Source organism: Mesoplodon densirostris, chromosome 4 (genome assembly GCF_025265405.1).
Source record: "Mesoplodon densirostris isolate mMesDen1 chromosome 4, mMesDen1 primary haplotype, whole genome shotgun sequence".
Taxonomy (NCBI): Eukaryota; Metazoa; Chordata; class Mammalia; order Artiodactyla; family Ziphiidae; genus Mesoplodon; species Mesoplodon densirostris.
Genome location: NC_082664.1, coordinates 75598579 through 75618374, shown reverse-complemented (window position 1 = coordinate 75618374; position 19796 = coordinate 75598579). Strand labels below are relative to the sequence as shown.

At 51.0% G+C, this 19796-nt stretch overlaps 2 protein-coding genes across 2 annotated transcripts; one reads left to right on the top strand and one right to left on the bottom strand.

Annotated features, from left to right (window-relative positions):
* Nucleotides 1–5181: 5181 nt before the first annotated feature.
* DHRS1 (dehydrogenase/reductase 1) lies at nucleotides 5182–13209 on the bottom strand. Its single transcript, XM_060098201.1, has 9 exons — nucleotides 12931–13209; nucleotides 12286–12459; nucleotides 10948–11091; nucleotides 10726–10805; nucleotides 7231–7363; nucleotides 6773–6919; nucleotides 6164–6233; nucleotides 5754–5834; nucleotides 5182–5570 (listed from the first exon to the last, which is right to left on the bottom strand). The coding sequence occupies exons 2-9, from the start codon at nucleotides 12433–12435 to the stop codon at nucleotides 5434–5436; spliced, it is 942 nt and encodes a 313-aa protein (XP_059954184.1). The 5' UTR covers nucleotides 12436–12459; nucleotides 12931–13209; the 3' UTR covers nucleotides 5182–5433.
* A 60-nt stretch (nucleotides 13210–13269) lies between these two features.
* NOP9 (NOP9 nucleolar protein) lies at nucleotides 13270–19442 on the top strand. The gene is made up of 10 exons (XM_060096383.1): nucleotides 13270–13604; nucleotides 13819–14271; nucleotides 15337–15447; nucleotides 15695–15836; nucleotides 16582–16774; nucleotides 17411–17551; nucleotides 17962–18087; nucleotides 18253–18489; nucleotides 18703–18808; nucleotides 19159–19442. The coding sequence occupies exons 1-10, from the start codon at nucleotides 13358–13360 to the stop codon at nucleotides 19314–19316; spliced, it is 1914 nt and encodes a 637-aa protein (XP_059952366.1). The 5' UTR covers nucleotides 13270–13357; the 3' UTR covers nucleotides 19317–19442.
* Nucleotides 19443–19796: the final 354 nt, after the last annotated feature.

Sequence of the window (19796 nt, the reverse complement as noted above, 5' to 3'; positions counted from 1 at the left end):
GGTTAAACAGGAGGTAATAAAGCTCTGTGGATGATCCCTGGGTGGGGGCACCCAAGAAAGGTGTGTGTGTAGGAGAGCTGGCCAAGGTGACTGTCCCAGAGGGAATCAGGACAGATCGAGATGGGCAACAAGGATGCCTTTGGTTGCTGGAGGCAGGAACTGAGGCAGAGGTGAGGTTTTGCAGAGAAAGGCAGGGGTAAGGATGTTCTAATACCCCCAGGAACGTGAAACCTGAAGGGAACGAGAGTTGTCTGTGGTCCAGGGAGCATCCTGGCTGCCCACCCCTCCCGTCCCTTTGAGTCCCCACCCTGGGTCTCATCATGGCTGTCTAATTGTTTCACGATGATAACTGAAAGCACTTTGAGAGCCAGACCTTTGTCTTATAAAGCTTGCCTGTGCCCATCTGCCTCTCCCTGCCCAGGGCTGGGCAAGGAGGAGGCTGCAACAAAAGCCAACTGACTGGGAGGTGGAAGGGAAGGGAGAAGATTGTGTGGAGGGCCCAGGGGGAAGGGCAGGTGAGGGGCCCCGACGGGCTAGGAGGAGCAGCGGAAGGATGGGAGGCCGGAGAGGACACAGGCCGAAGGTCCGGGGAGGAGGGGTTGTGTGGAGGTGTGGACCAACCTAGGGGGTGAGGACCAGGGACCAGATGGGATGGGGGACCGGCTGCAGCGAAGCAACTTCTGAGGTCATGGCGGGGGCCCTCCCCAGTTACAGGGAGACCAGGAGCTGAAGGGACCTCATGCAATATGCAAGACAGTGGGGGCCATAGGTGGGTAGGAGCCAGGAGGAGGAGGGAAAAAGGGTGGGTCTGGGCCCGCCCGTCTCATCTTGATTTGTCTATTGGGCTGGGCTCCTCTGGGGCCTTGTGTGTGCTCTTCTTTCCCCATGCCTGAATCCTCACGCCATTGTCACTCACATCACCCAAAGGGACCTTCAGGAGCCAATGGGAAGTCCTCCTCCGTGACTTGTCCCGGGAGCTGGCATCTGAGATGCCATGGTTCAGGCCTGCTTCCATCACCTTGTTTTGTGTCAGCCAATTGGTCAGAGCTACATCCCTGGGGACTCCTTGGGAACAGAAGCTCCACGGTTGGCCTCACTTTGGCACGCCTAACCCTTGGGCAGTTGCCCTAGGAAGAGGAATCCACTTCAGGTGTGACGTGCATCTCACAGGTGCAGTGTGGGTCCGCTTCTGAGGAGGCCAGGGCTGGTCAGGCTGATGAGGCTGGGCTCCTTGGCACCGCCACTGCTTCTCTGCAGCCATTTTTCTCCATTCTTTAGGCCCTCAGTTGCTCTTTCTCTTACCCTCCCTGCTGGCGGGGTAGGGAAGTTTTGGGTAATGGGAGCACCTGCGTAACAACATGAGAAGGGGTGGGGCCTCTGGGCCAGGGCTGCTCCTTGCTTAGAAGTGTAGAACACAAGGGCCAGAATAGGCCTCAGAGACTGGAAAATACAACCCCTTAGCTGGAGAAAGAGAGGCCAAGATTTGCACGCAGTCAAATCTCTTCTCTGAAATATGCTTAGCTCTTTGCTTGTACAGGCGTGGGCTTTCCCTATGGCTACCCACGAATATGGTTCTGCTGGCTGCCTCTGGGTTGGGACTGGGCACTAGTAAGCAGGGATAGGAGGGGAGACTTCTCACTGTACACCTTTATATACCTTTTGGATTCTGACCCATGTGAGTGTCACCTTTTAGAAATGTAAATTTTAAAATGCTAATCAAAAATCTCTTCTCCATCCTTCCCTGGGCTCCCTTAGGGGATTAAGCATCTTCTGGGGACCGGCCAAGTCCCTAGATTTGCTCTGGTAGGGGTAGGGGCTGTATCTCAGCCAGCCCCTGTGTCTCACCATGGCTGATTTTCTTCACAACTCCGGCACATTCTTTCTTTCTCTGTGCCTGCTGCTGCTTTCATGGCCCCCATGCCAGCGGTAACAGCACGGCAGTCCTGCACCAGCCCCACCTCCCTTCCTACAGGTCCTGCCTATTGACTGTGCCTCCCACACCTCCGCTGCCATCACATCCCGGGATATTGGCCAGCGTCTGGGCAGCTCTTCTGATGCCTGCCTGTCCTCCCTCTGGTCCATCCTCCCCACACCTCAGCCCCAGTGAGCTTCCTCAAATACAAATCAGTGCACACTCCTCTCTTGCTTAAACCTTCCTGTAGCTCACAGTGTTAGTGCTCTGCCCAGATCCCCTCGGATGCCCTTTTCCATTTTTGTGCATGACACCCCCTTCAATGTGTTTTCAAGGTCAACACCTGCAGCTCCTCTTGGAAGGCTGCCCTTGACCTCCTGGAGCTGCTTTGCCCTGCCTGGCCCCACCTGGGCCAAAGTGTGACTGGTGACTGCTCAGTGGTGGTGGTGGGGAATGAAAGCCTGGCTCCCTTGTCCCAGGTACGGCTACCCTGAGGCCTTACACTCCAGTGCTTTCCCCTGGGCTCTGAGGGAAGCCACCCTCCACAGCTGAACTGGAGCTCTTGCTTGGCTTCTCTCCCTCCACCCAGCTCCCCTGGGAGCACTTCCTTAATAGTCACTCAGCGTCTAAGATGAATCCCTCGGGTGGAAACCTACTGCCCACAATTTAAATATTAATCACTGATCTTGACTCATCTCCTTTCTCCCTGGAAACTTATCCCATACCACATCTACACTTACGTCATACCAACTTCTAGCTGTCCTGCACCATTTTGTGTCTCGGTACCTGTCTTTTTTTTTTTTTTAGTTAGAAAAAACGACCCCCTCTCCCACCTTCTCTCTTCCCATTTTTTTTTTTTTTTGCGGTACGCGGGCCTCTCACTGTCGTGGCCTCTCCCGTTGCGGAGCACAGGCTCCGGACACGCAGGCTCAGCGGCCATGGCTCACGGGCCCAGCCGCTCCGCGGCACGTGGGATCTTCCCGGACCGGGGCACGAACCCATGTCCCCTGCATCGGCAGGCGAACTCTCAACCACTGCGCCACCAGGGAAGCCCCTCTCTTCCCATTCTTTAAGTCTCTGGTCAGTGTCACTTCCTTCACTCTCCTAATGGAGCCAGTTGCTCCCTCCTGTACTGTCAGGGTACTGTGTAAACTTACTATAGCACCCATCTCACCAAATTGAACTAGTCTTCCCTGGTGCCTAGTGTGGTGCGGGGCAGAATGCAGGTGTCAAATAAATATTTTCTGAATGAATACTAATCCCCCAAATGTCCCAAGACTCTCTGCTATTGGGTTTCTCAGATCTTGAATCTCTTCTGCCTCCTATCAACACTCACTGTCCATGTTTCAGTCTCTCAGAGCTCTACTCCACTGTTTATGTTTCTAAGATTAATTAAGTCTTGTTGGAGGGAGGCAGTGTGGTGTCTTTTAAAGAACACGGCTCCGGGCTTCCCTGGTGGCGCAGTGGTTGAGAGTCCGCCTGCCGATGCAGGGGACACGGGTTCGTGCCCCGGTCCGGGAAGATCCCACATGCCGTGGAGCGGCGGGGCTCGTGAGCCATGGCTGCTGAGCCTGCACGTCCGGAGCCTGTGCTCCGCGGTGGGAGAGGCCACAACAGTGAGAGGCCCGCGTACCGCAAAAAAAAAAAAAAAAGAACACGGCTCCCTCCAGCTTCTTGAGATAACCAGGGCTGAGGCTGAACTCTGCGTTAGTGTAGACTCTTGGGGACCCAGTTCACTCACTTCCTAAGGTAAGTCGAAGGTCTAGCTGACTTCTAAGGTCTTCCAGGGCTGAAGGAAAGTCCTCTGTGGGTTGGAGCCTGGTCTGTCTTGTTCTCTGCTCTCCCAAAGCCAAGAATGGTGCCTGGTGCACAGCATACTCTTAAATGTTTGTTAAGAGGAAGAATTGACAACTTTAGTGGCTACATATTGCTTGGTGCGTATGTGTTATTTCACTTACTTTCCAAAGTGGTGAAGTTAGGATTTGTGCACAGATTCGTATGACTTTGAAGCCCATGTTCTTCCCACGATACCTTGTGGCGTTCAGGGAACAAGGCCCTCACGAAAGGATCTGTTCCAATGATGGTTTTTAAAGATGGGTATGGAAGGCTGGAGGAGATCCTGAGGTTCTTGTCCTTCTTCTTAAAGCATATAGGCAACTGCTGCTGCCCCTCACTAATCTTAGGGGAATTTAGGGTGGTGAGTGGGTGGTGAGGAAATCTGATCACTGCGATCTGAATGGGGTGCCTGGGCAAATGGTGGAATTTAAGTATGCAGTTCTAGTCACACGCTGAGAAGCTGGCTCTCTCTTAAAAAATGCCCTGATTGGCAGCAGCAGCTGGGGACTCCTGTGCGCTACATACTAGCACCATAGCTGAATTCAAGCAACCGCTGTCAAGTCACTGACTGCAGGGTTGGAAGAGATGCACACAACCAGCTCTCACCAGCCAGTGAGCCACCCCAGCACCCACTGGAATAGGAACCGGGGGGCGGCCCCCCAAAAGCCACAGGAAGGTCACAGCTTCTGCAGACTCTATGGGGAGCCTTGGGAAGCCTCAGCTCTCACCCTGCCTTTTTTGAAGATTAGAAAGTATCTATGCCACTCTGATTTACAGCAGCCATCCAGTTACCTTGATGGCCATCGAGGCTGCTGGTGGGAAGGTGCCCTCAGAGTGGCCCTCAGCTCCTCTTTGGAATACACACCCTGTTGCCTTGCCTCGGGCTGGGACAGATTCCCCTGCCCCAAGCAGGAAAGGCAGCCCTAAAGGGTTCTTGCAGTCAGTTCTTCAGAAAGCAGTTCAGGTGGCGCCATTCCAGGAGGGAGGATGTGAGTGTGTCGGTGCCATCAACGACTCTTCTGCCTCTCACTTGGATCTGGATAATACTTTCCTCCCAAATTCCAGGAAATTGTAAACACCAAGGAGTCTGCTGTTCCTGGATTGGGCCTCAACCAGGGATCAGGCCCAGCTAGAAGGCAGCAGGCATCCCTGAAGAGATGGCGGAATGAGGGGGTGGGAAAGCAGTGAGGGACTGGGATGTGCCTGCTTCTGGCTGTGGAGGGACCCTGCTCCCCAGCTGGGGCATGGGAGCCAAAGGGCAGGTGCTCCTGAGATGGGCAGCTCTACAGGGAAGAGGAGGAACAGATGTGGAGTAAAGGGGCTTGTGCTGGGGATAGAGATCCTTGAGAACCTACACATTTTGCATACCATTAGGTCTTTCTCTCAAGTACTTAATACTTTCCTGAGCATAGAATCAGCACTTGAAAATAAGCCGAGGGAGAAACGAGACCTTTATTAGCCCCCAGAACATTTTTCAATATTAAGGCAAAAAGTAAAATGCAGGGGCAAGGAAGACCTGAAGAAGGACCTATAAAGGCCCCTAGGGCTCAACCAGGGCACACGGCAGAGGCCTTCTCTTCAGATCAAGGGTATGCAGTAGGTGGGCGGGAAAGGCGGCTTTGTTCCACTGAGATAGGCCAACCACTCAGCCCAAAGGGAAGCAGAACTGTGTCAGGCCAGGAGGGTTAGAACTTGCTAGCATAGAGGGTCATAATCCACTTGGGCACTCGGAGGAAGCCAGGCAAGTAGGAGGCCAGCCAGCCCAGGCTGGAGACATGGGAGAGAGCGGAGCTCAAAGACAAATAGTCCTGGACGGGGCGGCCTGCGGACCACAGGAAAAGAAGGATTAGACCCTTGCTTCCCACTCCTCAGACACCCCCACCCCGGCTGAGGAGACTGAATGGAAGGTGAGGGAGGAAGGAACAGGGAGAGAGAGTGGGAGAAGGGGTGAGCCGGGAACAGAAGGAAGAGAGGTCCAGGCTGGCTGCTGGGCCAGAGCTCTTACCATCAACGTCCTGCAGGCCGTAGCGCCGCGCCAGGTCACAGGATGGCAGTACCTTCCCGCTTAGGCTCAGGATATTGGGGTCTGTGGGCACACAGACAGCTGAGACACCCGGGTGTGGCCCACGGTGACAAGGCTTGGGCCCAATGGCACAGGGCACTACCGAGACAGGCTTAGGGACCCAGACTTGTTTCTGTTTCTAGGAAGGTTCCTGGGCCTCTGGCTCTTGGCCATGTCTCCCAGGATCCAGTTCCTGAGGCTCCCACACCTCAAACTGGGCATCAGACCCTTTGGGGCTCCAGACACCAGAGAAAAGAAGGGCGTATTCCTGGCTTGGGACCCTGAACTGGCTGCCACCACCCTGCAGATCCTCCAGGCCCTCTCCTGCTACCAGCTTCCCCCAACCTCTTCACCTGTTGCCAAGGCCACCACACATTTGCCACTCATTTCTGTGGTCTCCGCAGATGAGAAACGAAATTTGAACTGAAACACAGGGGTGGAGAAGTGAAGGGTTAATTTCCAAGAGCACTGCCCAAGTCCCTTCCCTGCTTTCAGCTTCTGTCCAGGAGACAGAGGCCCTCATCACTGCACCTGCGGGACTCAGCATCTCAGAAGGTATGGGAATAATTCCTCCCCACATCCAGTGAGTCCTGTACCTCAGTACCAGGACCCACTGCCTTTCCTAAGTGGAAGGATGTGGCGTTGCCAATTATGTCTGGGCCTTCTAGATTAGTTCAGAGCAGAGGTCAAGGGCATGGGCTTTGGAGCTGGATAATCTTTCCACTTATGGCACATGTGACCTTGAGCAAGTTTCTTAGCCGCCCTGAGTTTCAGTTTCCCCGTCTGTGAAATGGAGACACCGTCTCCCTTACAGGAGAAAAGGACATAACGTGTGTCAGTGCTCAGCCCTGCACCTGCCGCGACAAGCACCTGGGTATTTACTCTGTTGTTACTGTCTTGCGGTTGGGGATGGAGCGGCTGATCCCCACATTTTCTGCCACCCTCACCCTCCCCTTGCCAACCTGCTCAACAAGGGGATCAGCAGTGTTCTCCTCCTTCATCATGTGCTCCTTCAGCAGTTCTGTCTGCACCAACCCTGGCCAAAGCGACACGTAGCTGACCCCGTGGCGCCGCAGCTCCCGGGCACAGTCAGCAGCCAGCCTGTCGCACTGCAGAGGGACAGAAGGCCAGGTGGAGCCAGGGCACCTGGTCACGTCACCTCCCCCCCTGCCTTCCCTGCTTCCACCGAGGATGCCCCAACCCCCTGGCCTTCCCAGGAGCCCTGTCTCAGCTGTCCACCTTCCCCAGTGCACTGCCTAGGCTGGCCAGCTGAGAGGAGCCCAGGCAAAGGAACCATCCATGCAGGGGCAGAGGAAGAGGTGAGGGTCAGTCAGCCTCACCACTCTTACTACCGGGGACTGTCTCTCCTGAGCTATGGGTACCACGACTGTCCCCAAGCCCTGTGCCAGTGGGTCCTCACCGCAGCTTTGCCCACGCCATAGGGGACGTTGAAGATATACTGCAGTCCACCAATGGAGGAGATGACCACGATGAGCCCCCGGCCAGCTGGTACCATCAGCCGTGCCCCATACACAGAGCACAAGTAGTGGCCTCTAGAAGGTGGGGCAAAGAAGGAACGAACCACGTTCAGGGCTGTCTCGGGAAGTTTCTTCTGCCCCCTAATGGCTTCTGATCCAGGAGAAGGCCGCAAACCTGGTAAATCAAGGGCTTGAGGCCACATTCTGAGAGGGACACAGGTAATATTAACCACCGAAGGTTAAGAAACAGCAATCTTGGGCTTCCCTGGTGGTGCAGTGGTTGGGAGTCCGCCTGCCGATGCAGGGGATGCGGGTTTGTGCCCCGGTCCGTGGAAGATCCCACATGCCGCGGAGCGGCTGGGCCCGTGAGCCATGGCCGCTGAGCCTGTGCGTCCGGGGCCTGTGCTCCGCAACGGGAGAGGCCACAGCAGTGAGAGGCCCGCGTACCGCAAAAAAAAAAAAAAAAAAAGAAACGGCAATCTTTAGAAGACTGTAATGGAAGAAAAGCACTCTGTCACGATAGCAATAACAAAGCTAAAATAGCTCAGGGGATAAAACATAATAAATGTATAGGATCTACAAGGAAAAACTATAAAGTTCTGCTTAATATAAAAGAACAAGTACAGACATAATTTGTTTAGAAGAATCAACATGTAAAACATCAGTTCTACTTAAACTAATCCACAGATTCAGTCAATTTGAGTTATATCTCAATAAGACTTCTGGAGAAATCAACAAAACAATCTGAAGCTCAATGAGAATAAATGTGTAAGAATAGCCAGGAAAATTCTGAAAAAGGAAGAGTAATATCGTGTGGGTGAGGGGGATATGCTCCCCTCACCCAGCCAACCTGCGTTAAAATGTACAATGACATAGTAGTTAAAAAAATGCAGGGCTTCCCTGGTGGCGCAGTGGTTGAGAGTCCGCCTGCCGATGCAGGGGACACGGGTTTGTGCCCCCGTCTGGGAAGATCCCACATGCTGCGGAGCAGCTAGGCCCGTAAGCCATGGCCGCTGAGCCTGCGTGTCTGGAGTCTGTGCTCCGCAATGGGAGAGGCCACAACAGCGAGAGGCCCGCGAACCGCAAAAAAAAAAAAAAAAAAAAAAAAAAAATGCAGGACTGGCATAACAATACGTAAGTAAGTCAATGAAAAAAAATACTCAATAATTAATCCAAGTGTAAAGGAGAATTCAGCGAATTACAAACAGAACATTTCAAACCAACGAGGCGAGATGGACCACACAATAAATGGATTTGGAACAACTGGTCAGTTATTTAGTGGGTGGGATTGGTTCTCTACCTCATTTATTGTTTTAAAATGCATTCCCAAAATATTTGAATATAAAAAAATGAGTGCACAAAAGCACTAAAAGAAAGCATGACAATGTGTTCATAAACTTGAGGTAGGGAAAACTTGTTTCAGTATCACACCTAGATAGAAATGTGACTTCTTAACAGTAAAACATATATATAGAGAGAAAGATGTACAAATACATACATGTGTACACAATTAAGTATACATAGCTGAGGAGAGCATACATGCAAACAATGAGTAATAAATTGAGAAAGATACTTATAAAACACACATCAAAGGAATCTAAAGATCTTGTACAAAGATCTCTTATAAATTGATGTGAAAAGAATAACTTAGTAACACATCTCACAAAAGAATCAAGAACCAATAAAAAGTGAAAAGAAAAGCCCAACTTCACAAATAATAGAGAAGTGTAAATTAAAAAACACCTTCAGATATCTTTGGCCTATTAGAATGGCGAAACTTGCCTGACCTCGTGGCCTGATATTGTCTAGTATGATTGAGGACATGGGGAAACAGATATCCTCCTTCACTGTTGTGAGATTATAAATTGGTGGGGTCTTTTGAGAGGACAGTTTGATAATGCTTATTAAAATCTTTAAGAAGTCATATGTTTTGACCTAATTTTTTTCCACTGTTGCAACATATAAGGGTTAGATAAACAAATTATGGTATCTCTTCCTAGTGGAATATTTAAATGAATGGTAGAATATATACTAGGCTATTAACAGTAGCTATATCTCAGGCAAAAGAGGAAGCGGTGGTGACTAGGGGAATAAGATTGTACTGGTCTTCACAGTATATTTTTTAAAAAATAACACACACATACTTGGTAATCAGAAAGAAATTTCTTTCGCATGGGAAACAGGACCCTCCAAGTGAAAACAAGTAGAGTATGGTATCAAAAGGAAGCCCGGCCTCAGGCAATGCAGAGGAAAGGCACAGTAAGTGTGAATGTGTGTGTGGGAGGTGAAAGGAGGTGTTGGTGCACTTCCAGGAGGCTCACAGAGTGACCTTCACCTTGGAGAATTCATCAGGGCTCCAGGGCTGGGGTCCAGGCCTTTGTTTCACAGGCTCAAAACCCTGACCAGCAGGAGATGAGAGTGTGGAAGGCCCTCCTCTTTGGAGGGCTAAGGATATGGGTGTTGCCAATTTCTAGCTCTTTGGGTTTTCTTTTCTTTTTTTTTTTTTTTTTGGCCACGCCATGCGGCACGTGGGATCTTAGTTCCCCAACCAGGGATTGAACCCACGCCCCCTGCAGTGGAAGGGTGGAGTCTTAACCACTGGACCACCAGGGAAGTCCGGGTTTTCTTTTCTTGATTGTTGGCTGACCATCCCCCTCTGTCCTCACAACGTTTATTTCACTTGGGAAATGACAAGTGGATTCTAATCCTGCTTCCCTGGGGTTGCCACTAGAAGCCGTGAGTGTCCTTAGACGCTTTAGAAGTAGATTTGCATATAATCTCTTGGTGACTCCCACAGGTGGCTGATCACACCCATGCAGTGTAGTTTCTGAGAGGGTACCCTCTTTCCAACAATAAACACAGACCTAACTGATGTATGTCATGCTGGGTGAACTCTATAAACGCAGTGTTTCATCTCACTCCTTTGCCAGATGTATGTGTAACCCCATGACACCCCTGCCCTCCCAACTTGGACTTGGGAGTACCCTTGCCTGTGGGTCTGGAGTGAGGAGGGAAAGGCTAAGATAGCTGGCACTCACTCTTCCTTACTAACCTTCTTCTGATCCAAAACAAAACAATTTCTTCCCCTAGCCATCTTCGGAAATACTGACTACAGGTGGCATGCTTTTCTGAGGGAAAGAGGCTCCCTTCTGGGTCATGCATTTAGATGGGCAGAAAATGAGGCAGGAGGGAGGGCAAGGGCAAATTCAGATGAAAATTACTGACAGAAACAAGGCAAAAGTTGACATTCTTAGGTACAGATTCACCTGGATTAAACTTCTTTAGAGGTTAGTGGACAAATGGGACAGAAGGGAGAAGAAAGAAACAAGGTCAGAGGGAAAAGGAGAGGGCACGTGGGAGAACGTCTGGGCCCTCAGCTTGGTTGAGTGAGTGAGGGGAGCCCAGGCCCTTAGCGGGGTGGCAGGGGAGGCACCTACCTGAGTCCGACGTTGTTGATATCATCCCAGATGGAGGCGGGGCTTTCCCAGAATGCCTTTTTAGTGTTGTTCAGGATCGCCTGGAAGACAGGGAGAGTGGTGAATAGGATGCTTTGAAGGCAGGAAGGGGCTGGATAATGGAAGGGATAACGGTGGGGATGAGGACTCAGGTCAGAGGGAAAGGTCAGGAGTGTGGAGCTGGAGTCAAAGTTCAAAGAGCACCTGGACCCCAGCATAGGCGTTGTTGACCAGCACATCCAGACGCCCCTGCTGTTCTCGATCCACCTGCTCAAACAGGCTTCGCACTTCACTCTCCTGGCTTGAATCACACACCACGGGCACACACCGGCCCCCTCGGGATTGTGCCTGGAGAGGGTTAGAGAGGATATGAGCTTCCCGTCGAACATAGTATGAGACATAACACAACTCCCCTCAACTCCCAGCGTCGGAGCTGAGAAGGCAATCATGGGACTCACAGCCAGCAGCTGAGGGAACATGGTGGGGAATACTGCCCTCTGGTGCCTGTTTGAGGAGTTTCAGGAATGCTAGGTCCTGTCATTGTAGAGCAAGGTGGATGGGGATCCCAGGTTTAAAATCTATAGACATTTACTGAGGCCTACCATGTGCAAGGCATTGTACTCTGCATGTGGAGGGTGAGGGACAAATAAGGCTTGGAGGCTGCTCTTGAGAAATGTGTATCTATCTTTTTCCTCATTATTGGTCATTTGCATTTCATGTGCCCTTAGCTCCCACTCTTCACCACTCATGTGGAATCTCAACTTAAATTCACAGCCCTCTTACCCTCACTCCACCAACACTTCTGCCTGGTAAACGAGAAATCTAAGCTCTCAGACATGAACTATCTCTACTTCCTGTTCTGCCTCACCCTCTACAAATGTGCCCCCATCCTCCAACTTCAGAAAAAGAATACCTTATTCAAGAACAGTCATCATATTCTCCAGAGCCATGCTCTGGGTCCCACCCTCTGACCTCCCTGCCTAACTGCTCACCCATATTCCCAGTGCATTCTGGGCACACTTAGCACTTACCATATTCATATTAATTACTTTCATCACTTACTATATTCACATTACATTGAAATGATCCGTTTCTGCCTTAGACTTCCTGCTGGACTCTCTTTTAAAAGCAGAAGTTATGTCTTACTAATCTTGGTAACCCCAGTGCTTCACCCAGTGCCTAGCATATCAAACACACCCCAGTATTTATTTAACTGAAATTCAGTAGAAAAGTCAAGTGAAAATGTACAAGTCAATAACGTCTTAACAAAAACAGAGAAAAAGCACAGGTCCACAACTCTTAAGATGCAACTCCAAAATCCCTGAAGGTCTCAAACAGCAAGTTTCTTCATAAAATTCACTTGGTGGCAAAATATGACCTGATCTGAAATTACTTATGGGGTTTACTTATCCCACTTTGAGTAAAAATGTTCATGTTTACTGAGGAATATTTTGGTTTCAGGTAAGGGATTAAGAGGAGTGGTTAATGGGAAAGGCTCCCTGAGGTGGTTTCTGCCCCTGGGATCCCAGAAGAAGCACTCACCTCCTGAGCAGTGGCCTGCAGCGTGTCCAGATTGCGGCCAGTGATGTAAACTGTGGCACCTGCTTGGCAGAGCTGCAAAGCGATGCCCCGGCCAATACCCCTGGAAGCACCAGTAACCACGCACACTTGGCCCTTCATGGGAGCTGGCATGACTCACGAGCGAAGGGGTTAAATCTGTGGAAGCAAGGACTTGCTCTGAGGGAAGCCTGCAGACTGTATATGCAGAGGGGGGACCTTGACAGTGATAGGAAGGGGAGCCAAGGTTGAGATCCTTTGATGGGAGAGAAGTTTCAGAGGGGGATAACCAGTGCAGGGCCCAGGACAAGGCTGGTTGTCACTTTTGGGAGGCCAAGGAGTGAATAAGGGGGATAACTAGTGCAGGCCCCAGGACATGGCTGGTTGTCCCTTTTGGGAGGCCAAGGAGTGAAGAAGTGGGGCTGTCCAGGAGGGCCACCTACTGAGACTTTCTGAGGGGGGTTGACTGGGTGGGGGACTGTAGTGGGCGGTCCCTCCCAGCGTGTCCACGCGGAGTCCTGAGCTCTCTGGAGCTCTGGCCGTTGGTCCGGAGTTGAGACTTCCGGGTCGGGGGTGGGCGCGAGGCCAAGGGACCCCGAGCCCGAAGTGGAGGGAGCTCGCGCCCCTTACCTGCCACCTGTGCTGCTGCTGGAGTTCGCGCGCCGCCTCGCTCGCAAAGTTCTCGAAGTCGAGGACTTTAATTCTAGCCACGGGAGCGGGACAAGGTGACAACGACGGGGTCAGAGTACGAGGCTGGGGTGGAAGTCCGCGTTCTGACCCAGTTTCCGCTGGCGACGCGGAGGGGAGGATCAAAGAGTACCCCGCGGGTCGGGGGCAACTACCGGTGGGGGCCAGGACTGGCGAGCGAGAGCTGGGAGATCCTGAGACTCAGCCACGCCCACCCCGGAGCGGCAGTCGCGGGGCTATGACGTGTAATGCTGCGCCCTGAGCGCGCGGGCGTGACTAAACTCTGCCCGGCCCCGGCCTGCACGCGAGTGCGTGTGGTTCTCCCTGCGGCTAAGGAGGTTTTTGCGGACGGAGAGGCTCCGAAACACTCATGGGGCTGGGTCCGCGTTCCCCCCATCAGGCGGGGCGCCGGTTCCCAGCTGGCGGCAAAAGAGGGCGCGGAGCCAAGGGCTCGGGTCGCCCCCCACCAGGCCGCCAGCGACAACCCTGCCCGCCTCCGGATGGGCGCTCAGAGCCGGCTCCGGATGCGCACCCTCACCTGAGCCCAGAAGCTCTGGGGTATTTCCGCCGGGCGCTATCCGCGCTGAAAGAGGTCTCCGAGACGGGAGAAGAACGAGGTAGGGAGCAACTTCGGGGTGGGATCAAGGGAGGCACTTAGTTGGGCATAATATCCAGGACCGGTAAGGACATTTTTGTGGGTCCCCAGGGTGTGAGGACTTAGTTTCATCTCCTATATCCCCTTCCTCCCTCCCCACCCCTTGGTTAAGCGATGGAACATAACCTTAGCCTCCTCTCCTTCTCTTTAATATATGTCTTTTCTTGTTTTTCCAGAACTGATGGTGCACAATGTTTTGAAAGAAGTGGAGGCTCAGGCCCTAGCCTTGGCCACAGACAGGGCTGGTAGTGAGATGCTGCAGGAACTGTTGGGGTTCAGTCCCCTGAAACCGCTGTGTCGAGTATGGGCTGCTCTGCGGCCCAACTTGCGCTTTGTGGCCTGTCATCGATGTGGGGTCCATGTATTGCAGACTGCGTTGCTGCAGCTGCCTCGATTGCTAGGGAGCCCTGCAGAGGAGGAGGAGGAGGAGGAGGAGGAGGATGGGAAGGATGGTCCTTTGGAGACCCTGGAGGAGCTGGGCCTGGGACTAGCCGCTGAGGTGTGTGATGATTTTCTTTTCTACTGTGGAGACACACATAGCAGCTTCATGGTCAGAACTTTGCTGCAGGTTTTGGGAGGGACTCTTCTGGAGTCTGAGAGGGCCAGGCACCGTGGCTCCCAGTTACCTGGTAAGTATTACAAGAAAGGGATATGGACTCAGAGGGAAGGAGAGTTTAGGAAGTTCAGAAGGAGAGAATAAGCAGAAGATTTCTTCATGACCTTGAAGAATTAGCAGAGAAATTAGGTCAGGGATAGCAGGCCAAAGATTAGTGTGCGTAGAGGCCCAGAGGTGAGGATGCATAGGTGTGTTTAGGGAACAGCTGTTAGAAGAATGGGGGCAAGTGGAAGAGATGATTCACTTGAGCATTGCGTTTCAAACCTTTTTTTAGAACTCACAGTATGGAAAAGTTTTTTAAGCATGACTCGACATACGTATGTGTATATATACACATGCTGGATTCAAGCAGAAGGTCAGGAAACAATACCCTTACTACATGCAACCCACTCTGATATTTTCTCCCCCCCCCCCCCGCCTTTTTTTTTTTTGCTGAGCCACACGCAGCCTGTGGGATCTTAGTTCCTCGACCAGGCATCAAACCTGTGCCCCGTGCAGTGGAAGCTTGGAGCCCTAACCACTGGACTGCCAGGGAGTTCCCTCCTTTTTCATTTTATTTTGTGTGTTACATTTAAAAAAATGCTTAGGACTTCCCTGGCGGTCCAGTGATTAAGAATCTGTGCTTTCACTTCAGGGGGTGTGGGTTTGATCCCTGGTTGGGGAAATAAGATCCCGCAGGCCACGCAGTGCGGCCAAAAACAAAAAAGCTTGTTGAGACCCACTAGATTGATTTCGTAATACACTCATAGGCAGCGGACCTACATTTTGAAAAACATTGGGAAATAAGTTAGTGAGTTTAGGTGAGGCCCGATTTTGGAACACCTTGAATTCCTGATTGAGGAGTTTGGACTATCTCCTATGGACCATGGGGGAGCTGGTTGAAGTTTCTTAGAAAAATTTAAACGGAAATGTAGTCTCAGTTCAGTCATCCAGATGAGACAAGACATTCAGTTGTACCAACTGAGTTGTATGTGTTCTGCATCTCCAAGCCGAATCCTTGTTCAACTACGGAATTATTCTTGCTCCTGGATGGCAGTTTGTGATCTCACCACTGCATACGTTCTTGATCTTCCTTCAGAAGCACAAAGGGCCCCATCTCGGGAATGTAAGGCAACCGATTTCAAGGTCCCTGAAACCTTCTTGAATTGTCTTCAGAACCTGAGCTCCTGCTTTCTGAAGGACATTGCTGGTAAGGAGGGAAATAAGAGGAAATCTAGGATCTTCTTTTTTGGAGGTGCTTATCATCAAACAAGGCTCTTATTTTGATCAGTCTTATCCCTCTTGTTTTCAAATCTTGTCTGGTTTGATGTTTTAAAGGCCCTATGTAGACCATTTGTGTCCACAGTCCCTTGAACCTTGTTGCCTGATTTCTGAGGTTTTATAGGTTGTCTGGATTTTGGGAAAGCCGCTTTTATTATTTCTGCCCTCCCCCACAGTGTTTATCACTGACAAGATCTCCAGCTTCTGCCTTCAAGTAGCCTTACAGATCTTACACCGCAAGCTGCCCCAGTTTTGTGCCCACCTCTGCAATGCTGTGATGGGCTACTTGAGTAGCCGCAATTCCTCAGCAGATGGCAGGTATGGACAGGGCCGCAGGATTGACCAAGGTGGTGGACTGTGTGAAATGAATGACATGATATGGGTATTTTGTTTGTTTGTTTTAAAAGACAAAGGTTTTCATTCTGTGTATGTATGTGTGTACATATGTATATATATGAAATATATATATGATATATATATATATGAGGTATATATATGAAATACATGTATATAGGCGTGTTATTTTTTTGTCCAGTTTTATTGACATATAATTGACATATAGCACTATGTAAGTTTAAGGTGTGCAGCATGATTTGACTGAGTTACCTCACAAAACAATGACCACAATAAGTTTAGTGAACATCCATCATCTCATTTACATACAAAATTAAAGAAATAGGAAAAATTTTTTATTCCTTGTGATGGGAACTCTTAACAACTTTCATGTAAAACATACAATAGTGTTAGTTATATTTATCATGTTATACATTACATCCTTAGTATTTATCTTATAAGTGGGAGTTTGTACCTTTGACCGCTTTCCGCCAATTCCCCCTACCCCGAGGGCCCCTGCCTCTGGTCAACACAAATCTGACCTCTTTTCCTATAAGTTTGTTTGTTTGTGAAGTATAATTGACATACAACACTGTATTCGTTTGTCACACGACGTGATGATTTGCCATTTCAGTACACTTCAAAATGGTCACCATGGTAAGTCCAGTGATGTGGTTATTTTGGATGAAGTGAAGTGAAGACTACCTGATCACCCTCTCCTTGTCCCCAGTCCCCTACTGCTATTTCTGCGTGACCAGACGAGCTCCAGACTCCTGGAGCAGGTGCTGCTGGTGTCGGAGCCCTCAAGGCTCCAGAGCCTCTTTGAGGGTCACCTCCAAGGACAGCTGCAGACCCTGGCTGCACATCCTATTGCTAACTTCCCTTTGCAGCGTTTCCTGGATGCTATCACCACTCCTGAGCTGGTGAGTCAGGAACTTGGATGAGTGTTTCTTTTAGTTCTTGTTCATTGGGACTTGCTTTATTGTATGCCTGCTTCTGTATTTTCAACAGTGTGCTGGCCGTTCCCCTTGAGAGGTTATTCCTGGAGGCTTCCCAGAGCTTAGGGTGAAGGTGCCTTCTTCCCAGAAAGGATTTGCTTTGGCTTCTCTCAGGTGCCAATGCCAGCAGGAGACTGGTGTAATTCAAGTTCTCAGCCTGAGCTTCCGTGGCTTGCTCAGTCTCTGGGTACTTGGCTACAAATCCATATGAGCACTGGAGCTGCTGTCTTAGCTGCTCATTTCCTTTGCTGCTTAGTGCCAAGGCATGCTTCCCTGGGATCTCATGGGTTGAGATCTAGGGTAGAAGGGGAGGTTTAATTCTAGTCCTCCCTTATCCTGAGAGTATGGCCATTTATAATCCCCTCCCCATGGGAGGCCGCACCTCTAAGACTGCCCCTTTGTTCTGGACCTTCCTTATCCATCCAAACCAAAGTCCTGGTATTGGCAATGCTTTTATGTTTTATCTAGCATTTTTAGTTGTTTTTGGCAGGAAGATTTCTCTGAATAACTCAGCCCACTGTTACCAGAATGCCAGATTCGTTAACCCATGTCTCCCCTCAGCTGTCCCCCGTGTTTGAGGAGCTAAGCCCTGCCCTGGAAGCTGTGCTGGCTCAGGGTCACTCAGGGGTAGTCATTGCCCTGGTCGGGGCCTGCCACAGAGTTGGAATCCACCAAGCCCAGGTCCTGAAGCTGTTGTTGGAGGTGAGTGGTGGTTACCCGCAACCCATTTATGCCCTCAGTTCAAATTCTGCCTGCTAGGACTTAGCTAATCTTCAGTCGTTGTATCTGTGGACCCAAGAGGTCTAGTGCCCAGGGAGTTCACAGATACAGGGGGAAATGAAGCCAAAACCATCTCATGGCCCTGGAATGAAAATTGTCTCCCAGGACAGAGAGAGAAGTTTTAAGGAATAAATATTTATTCGGCCCCTGTTACATATATGGAGGCTGTGGATACAGCAAGGCAGATGAGATCCTGTCCGCATGCAGCTTATGTTCTTGTGGAGTTAGGCATTCTCATCTGTCCTGAATGCTTTCCCCTGTCTGGGAAGTCGAGGTTAGGGATCAATTAGTTGAGGTTAGTTCTCAGTTTCATGTTTTGTCTTCCTTTCTAGGCGTTCCACTGTGCAGAGCCCTCTTCCCGGCAAGTGGCCTGTGTGCCTCTCTTTGCCACTTTGATGACTTATGAGGTGTACTATGGACTGGCGGAGGAGGAGGGGGCAGTGCCCGCGGAGCACCAGGTGAGGTAGGGGAGAGGCCAAACCTGTGACTAACTGGGGATCAGGCCTCCCAGGGCTTAGGAAGCCCCTCACCACGGAGGTGAGGGTGGTGAGATCTCTGGCTTCATCCAAGTGAAGGTGGCAGTTTGGTGGCTGCCTCCTAATTCCCTGTCTCTGTCCTTCCAGGTAGAAATGGCCACCGCCAGGGACCTGGGGGAAGTGACAGTCCTTGGGTCTCTACTGCTCCAGCATCTGCTGCACTTCTCCAGTTCTGGTCTTATACTTCGAAGTTTGGGCGCCTTGACAGGACCACAGCTTCTGACTCTGGCCCAAAGCCCTGCTGGTTCCCACGTGCTTGATGCTGTCCTGACCAGCCCCTCTGTGACACGCAAGCAGTGCCGCCGGGTGCTGAAGACCCTAAAGGTTAGATTTCTGGCTTCTGCTTTGATTCCTCTGCCATCCTCCATTTGGAGAATGTGAGCTTCCCCCAGAACTGGGCTTCAGAGTCACAGAGAGGATATGTAGTTCCTAGACTGCTTCAACTCAGCCTCTTAACTTCAGCCCTCATGCCCACCCCCACCCAACACACTTGTGTGAACTGCCCTAGAGGGCCCTACCTCGCTTGTCTCAATGCAGGGACAATATGTGGCTCTGGCCTGTAGTCGCCACGGCAGCCGTGTGCTTGATGCCATCTGGAGTGGGGCAGCCTTGGGGGCCCGGAAGGAAATTGCTGCTGAGCTGGGTGAGTACCAGCACCGATCTTTGACCTTTCCAAATGTTCCCTTTCCTCACTCTAAAGAGCTGGGTGGCTGGGAATGGACCTAAATTAAGCAGGGACTTCAGTTCCAAAGGGTGGTCTTGGCCATGGGTTCTTGGCAGTCTGTTCTCCCCTGCCACTCTGCAGACTGTGCAGCCCTGTGCTCCCACCCCTCCTCCTGACTTCTCTTCTTTGGACAGTGAGGTGTTAACTCTATCCTGAGGCAGACCCAGGGTTCCACAAAAAATGGAGGGACCTTCACCCCAAGTAGAGTCTCTTCAAGGATGGGTGGGTGACTGCATGGTGATACTGAACATGAATGGTTCCCTTTGCAGGGCCGCGGAACCAGGAGCTGATAAGGGACCCTTTTGGCCACCACGTAGCTCGGAACGTGGCCCTGACTACCTTCCTGAAGCGGCGAGAGGCTTGGGAACAGCAGCAGGGGGCGGTGGCCAAGCGGAGGCGGGCCTTGAACTCAATACTTGAAGACTAAGGCCTTTGGATCTGGGACTGGGTGTTCGTGGGGCAGGGGGAAACGGAGTATCTATCCTGTCCTGTTCCTAGTTTAAATTGGAGTCAAAAGTCTTATTGATAAACATTTTTATATTTTTATTGGAAACACCTTTGTTATTTTTGGGGGGAAGGGTACAAAGAAATAGAGATCCCAAGGTAAAGTTAGAGAGGGCTCTCTTCAGGGCACTGGGGAGCTTAGGGACAGGAGGGGAGTGGTAAGGACCTCTAGATGTAGCAGCAATCAGGGTGGGATCCAGATGCCTGTGGACAGGCTGTGGCCTTTCAGGGTAAGTGGGAGGCTGGAAAGATGGCTAGGAATGGATAGTATTCTTCAGCAGTGGGTATAGGCTGGGGTGGAAGGCGTTAGGCTGATGGGCCTGTCACTATGGGATCAGAAGACTGGAGAAAACAGGCGAGCTAGTGAGTCTGCATTGTGTGTAGGCCCCAAACTTGATGCTCT